We start from the raw sequence: 6,028 nt of genomic DNA on the forward strand, positions 1-6,028 counted from the left end.
GGCGCGGGCACCCCACAACATGCAGGTCCGTGCTGATCCACGCAACGAGCGGCAGGTGCTCGACGAAATGCCGGTCGCGGGAGGGGCCATTCTGGGTGTCGGCTGTCTGTGCCCAATCAAATGCCAAGCAGAGGAGTAGCGCTGTGGAGTTGCTTGAGGAACTAACGCAAGGGCTTGCCACTGGTGAGTTGGGAGAGACAATGCTCTGCTCGACTGCCGACTGGGTGCTTGAGCGAAGGCGTGCATGCATGCGCCGAACAGAGCACCGTGGCATGCCATGGCTGGAGGATGCAGCGAGTGAAGGGGCGCCTGCCTTCTTCTTCCTGGCTCGAGACAGAGCATCTTGACATGACTAGTGAAGAACTCTGCATTTGATTCAAACGTGGGAGAACTAGACAGAAACAGAACACAAGTTCAGGTGAGCCTTGAGTTGGGACCTGGCGTCTAAACCCCCACAGAGCCAGCCAACCATACGGCCTCGAGACTGATATAAAAGGCCAGTCGCTCTCTCCTCCGATACCATCGTCCCCAAACGAACACCGCCTGGGATCACAAATTTTCCCTCCCAAACTCAAAACCCAACGGCCGCAGCAGCAACAACCCAGGAACTCCTCCTCCCCCGCCGCAAGAAACCAAGAAGCGGCAACCATGCGGGGAAGGAGAGGTAGAGGCGGAGCAAGGGCGCCTCCTGGAGCGAGGCCAGCCTCCATGGGCTCCGGGAGCTCGCCGGAGGCGACCGGGGAAGAAGAGCCGCTGGTTCGCAATGTCCAGGAGGAAACCATGGCGAGGAAACATCACGGACAAGGGAGCTCCTCCGTCATCCCGGAATCGCCCTCAAGATTCTGGCCAGCAGCGCCGGAGGCGGCCAAGAACTCGGCCGCCCCGGCATCGGCGCCAAGATTCTGGCGACGAGCACCGGAGGCGGGCAAGTACTCATCCGGCCCGACATCAGCCTCAGGATTCTGGCGAGGAGCGCCGCAGGGGGCCAAGAACTCCCGTTCCCCCTCGTGGTCAGCAGGAAGAAGCTCGCACGAGCGGAGCACTGTACCTGACGTCGCGGCCGCCTCAGAGGCAGAGCCGGTGCCCGTGGTGGCGGCATGGACAGCCGGCATGGGCGACGAAGCCAGGTCGGGGCTGCAGCGTGCAGCCGGCGAAATCACAGCGTTAACCAAGATGAAGCCCCCGCGCGGGTTCGCTACGAACTGCCCTCATGGCGATGTAAGTGGCTTCCCGCTCTGTTTCTAATCCAAGTCTTCTTCTGGTTGCCTTTGATGTTACTTCTGTGCTTTCCAAGAATTCCCCCCTCTCTAGTTCATGCCGCCATACAATTTTGCCTCTGCACAGCACATGCTACAAGGTGATCGCCGGCCAAGGATTCAGTGGGAAACTGAAAAATCTCAGTGAAAATTTTCTAGTGCTATTTCGCAAAAACGAATTTACTTTTATTTGTTCAAGAACTGTTAGAGTTCGAGTGAAGTTTCCTGTTCTGTGTAACTCCAATATAGCATCCTGTATTCATGTGTAACAGTACCATGCTGTCAAATTAATTCCTTCTCTGCTACTGCATCATTTATGGCGGTTCGAATCAAATTTATTGATCTATCTATACCTCTTTATCTGCTAATTACGCAATTATAAATTGTTCGTAGGCTGATCCCTTACATGGAGGAGCAATGGATAATTCTGTCATGTTGGCTTCTGCATGTGTAAGTGACAAGCTAACACAACTGTTCATTTTATACCAAATGAATTACCCTATTTCTTCTACTACATGTTTCAATTATGTTCTGCCAAAAAGGCGAAAGGGCTCTGAAGCAAGCAAATTTCTCTACTCATCGATCACTGCCAATGAAATATTCTTGTTGGTTTATTGAACTGTTAATAATGGCTAGGGATAACAGTTATCCACAACCAGGATTCAACTTTCCAACACTATAAACTAGTCAAATGTAAATCATACTGCCATTTACATGAGTTTGTCTTTCTAATCATTGAGTAGTTAGGTTATGGATGTACTTTCCTTTTGAATTGCATCATCTTTTCATGTTCCGGTCTTTTAAAATAACCGAATAGATTGGGTCCTGAAAGAAAAGGTACAGTTTACTATTCTCCTTGATCATCTTAAAATAACCTGCACTTCTTGCTCTATGTATCACTTCAAATTGCCATAATTGTAATTAAGTTTTGTAGGTTATTTGACACATTGTGATATTTGTAAATTTTAAAATACCATACATCCTTGTACTGTAGTTCTATAGTTGTATCCTAGATATAATCAGTAGTTATTGATGCACTTTGACCTTGTTTCTGAAGAGTAGAAACTTGGGACTAAAAACAGAGGACCTTTTTCTTATTTTCATTTTTTATTTCCGTTTATGCTATTTATCTTGTTTCACCATTTTATTTTGAGTACTTCTGCAGATAAAACTGTGCCTTTGTTGTTCCAGAATTCTATGTTATCATTAGCGGCCATAATACTATAATCTGTTTGTCCAAAGTGTTTTTGCTGTTCTGGAATTTCCCAATACTTTTGATTCACCCAGGGACCATATTTGTTCTTACTTGATTGCAGTCTATTCATCAACCATACCAGCAGACTCTGCCTTCAGATGAACAAATTCAAGACATCCTAAAAAAGATCTCAGTGCTTTCGGAACTGCAGAAAGAGGCCGTTCATTTGCGGCAGACGGCCAAGAGGGTTCTCAGTGTCACCAGGAACTCCTCAGCACCACGAATCCTACGCCATGAGCAGGCATGCTCTGATGTCCCCAGCACGTCAGGGTCAGTGCCGGTAAGTGCCATGATGTCTGATTCTTATGATCTCTGATTGTAGCTTCCAACTCTGTTTACAATCAAACTCCATGTCTTCTTCTGGTCCCTGTAGTTGTTCTGTCTTCGCTTTATTTCTCCCTGTTACTCGGATGGCAAATTTTTGTTATGTGTTTTGTTCTATGTGTATAGCTGCCTTTGCATAACTCACTGCTACATGGCGATGATAGATTCACAGGTCAAGCTGTAAGTCCAAAAAGACGTTTGAAAGTACAAATCAAGAAAAATGCCAGTGGAAAATATCTTGTGCTACTTCAGGAAAATGTTTATTGGCTTTGGATAAGAATTACTATAACTTGGGTGAATTTCCCCATTTAATGCAAGTCCAGAACATCATGTATTCATGTTTAACAGTAGCATTCAATCAAATTAACTGAACCTTTACTTCTATTTCATATTTCTGACAGTTCCATGGAATCAAATTTATTGGTCTATCTTAACCTCTTTAGCAAGACTAATTAGTTATAATCTGCTGTTAGGTTGATCCACTGCATGCGGGAGTAATGGATGATTGTGGTACATTAGCTTCTGGATATCTAACTGACAATCTCTCACCACTACTTCATGTTCCTAAATAAGCAGTGTGGATTACCCTTAATTTTGTGCTGCATGTTTCAACTTTGTTTTTCATAACTAATGTTCTGCCCCAAAGGCAGAAACTGCATTGTGATATTATTAAACTGTTATATGACATACATGTTTCCCTTGTGTAGTAGTTTTGTACGGTTGTATTTTCAGATTAATCAAGAGTTACTGCCGCACTATGACATATTGTTTCTGAAGAGTAGAAACATGGGACCAGAACAAAAGAACTTTTTCCTTATTTTTTTTTGTTTCTGTTTATGCTATGTATCTTGTTTCACCATTTATTTCCAATACAAATACTTTCTCCCCACTGCTTACACTTAAACAGACAAGCAGATGCTTACATTCATTTCTGTCCTTCTGTTGATCTAGAATGCTATCATTAGTACACACGATCAATTTCAGTACTCTTTTTGTTCTGAAATTCTCTCATGGTTTAGTTTGATTCAGTAACTATATTTTGCTTGCTTGATTGCAGTCAATCAAACAACCATACCAAGAGATCTTGTTTCCCTGCTCTACCGCTGATAATACACTCTCCAGCCCCTTGGTACCACCTTCAGAGGAACAAATTCAAGACATCCTAGAAAAGTTCTCAGGGCCACTCCAGATTGAGGATACTTTAGTAAGGAAGGAGACTGGCACTGCAATCCTTGCACTTTGTAGAGATGAGGAGGCCAATCCATCTGCTGTAGATTATGACATGCCTGATATGCTGCTGGAGTGCCCTCACGGTGACGTAAGTGCTATGATCTCTGATTCTTGTGATTCCATTGTGCTTCCGACTCTGTTTCTAGACGAACTTCTGTCTTTTTTCTGGTTCCCTCTTGTGTTCTGCCTCTTTTCTAACGCATTGTCTGCCAAAATGGCAAAAAATTAGTTCCGAAGCAAGCGAACTTCTATACTGTTATAGTGAGATATTAGTATTGATTTTTCATGAAGAAGTAATAATGGATAGTGGTAATAGCTATCGACATTAGTATGTTTTGTTTGTCTAATGTGATTTTCGATCCTCTGATTATGTTTTGGAATTCTCTTACTGTTCGCAATTGATCTAGTAACCATACTTTGCCCGTTTAATTGCAGTCTGCTAATCAGTCATACGAGCTGTGGTTCAATTCACGCAAAAATAGATGCCATCCTAATGAGGTTCCGGTGAAGTGGTCCAATGAGGATGATGATGTAAGTATAACTAAGTGTCATGGAGCTCGTCTCTCTCAATTGACAAGATAGATTTAAGTTTATACCTAAGAGAGAGTTGTTTGATCAAAATCCTTGTAGGGAATTCCGTACCCTTTATACGCTGAATTCTGTGGAGATAATTCTTCCTTGTCCCCAAAAAGAGAATGGGATGATGTAAGAGTTGTTAGGAGACTACGAGGGTTGCGTTGGCAAGAAAGAGCTGCTGCCCGCACTCATTTCAGAGAGGTACGTGATAGTTGGCGAGTGGCTGGACGCAAGCCCACTTCTCTATTCATGTCAGCAATGGATAAAGTGAGGGACGAGAGACCTAAGGAGTACAGCGGCGGTCGCACCATTCCTGAATATCTTATCTGTCCGTTGTCTCATGAGCTCATGCTAGATCCGGTGACAATTGCTACAGGGAAGGTAAGCATTGTGGTTGCACTTTTGTTTGCATGTAATTTCTTTTGAGTAGTGAACTAACGACGAGTACAATTTAATCTGTTTTTAGACATTCGAGCGACGCTTCCTCAAGGCTTGGTTCGAGAAGAGCGGACATATTTGTCCTTTGACCTACGAGACGGTGTCAAGTACCATCATCCGGAATGATCGCATCAGAGGATACTTAGAGGAGTGGGATGAAGTGTTGAAAGAAGATAAAGTTACCTCACATAGTAGCAGGAGGACTAGGCAGTAGCGCTGATATGTGTGCATGTCGAAATACAATTACAGTGCTGATACTTTTCCCCTTATTGGGAAATATAAACAAATCATTACAGGTCTGCTTGTGACTTACTACTAATTTCACAATCCCATATGCATAGATTAGATGGTAGCTATCCTATACACCAACATCTACTGCAGGCAGAAGTTGATCATACTGGATCTTCCAGCTTTCCAGTATAACACTCAAGACCGAAAACACAAGAGTACGCTCAAGGAAAGATGAACTGTTCCGGTACATACTTTCAATATACTGAATTTGGCATACTGTATTCAGATTGTGTTTTTCCTGCTCACGCAGCGTATCCAACTTTCCACGATACAGCAGACATAAGGCAATGCTACATCCCAAAGAAGAACAAATTATCCAGCATAGAGCTTACCACTAAGAGTTCTGTAAATACATCTTCAAGTGTGATGATACCAATGACCTCATCTTCCTCTGTATCCCAATGCAAATCCATGTACCGATGCTCCTGCCATTTGCGTCCAAGTCACGTTCAGTACTTATTTTGCAGTTCTAATGAATCATGGCAATGCAAACAATGTGTTGTCAACTCTTTTCGGATTTCTCTAGAGAAAACATTTCTTGAATTTATTCATCTGTGTGCCATCGTCATTTTTCTATAAGGGGTGGCACTCAAAATGAAGTATTAAGAGGATACAAACACAATAAACACACTCGGATTCTGTATAGTTAGGATATATA

At 43.4% G+C, this 6,028-nt stretch overlaps 1 protein-coding gene across 1 annotated transcript; it reads left to right on the top strand.

Moving 5' to 3' along the window:
- Positions 1-708: 708 nt before the first annotated feature.
- LOC119321381 lies at positions 709-5,360 on the top strand. Its single transcript, XM_037595086.1, has 7 exons — positions 709-1,218; positions 1,650-1,706; positions 2,573-2,791; positions 3,893-4,153; positions 4,501-4,596; positions 4,696-5,022; positions 5,108-5,360. Exons 1-7 carry the CDS (start codon positions 709-711, stop codon positions 5,291-5,293), a joined length of 1,656 nt encoding a protein of 551 aa, XP_037450983.1. The 3' UTR covers positions 5,294-5,360.
- Positions 5,361-6,028: the final 668 nt, after the last annotated feature.

Source organism: Triticum dicoccoides, chromosome 6B (assembly GCF_002162155.2).
Source record: "Triticum dicoccoides isolate Atlit2015 ecotype Zavitan chromosome 6B, WEW_v2.0, whole genome shotgun sequence".
Classification (NCBI taxonomy): domain Eukaryota; kingdom Viridiplantae; phylum Streptophyta; class Magnoliopsida; order Poales; family Poaceae; genus Triticum; species Triticum dicoccoides.

Coding starts and splice junctions, on each gene's coding strand:
- LOC119321381 (XM_037595086.1), top strand. CDS start 709: ATGGGCTCCGGGAGCTCGCCGGAGGCGACCGGGGAAGAAGAGCCGCTG. Junction 1,219..1,649: donor CGAACTGCCCTCATGGCGAT/GTAAGTGGCTTC, acceptor AATTGTTCGTAG/GCTGATCCCTTACATGGAGG. Junction 2,792..3,892: donor GCACGTCAGGGTCAGTGCCG/GTAAGTGCCATG, acceptor GCTTGATTGCAG/TCAATCAAACAACCATACCA.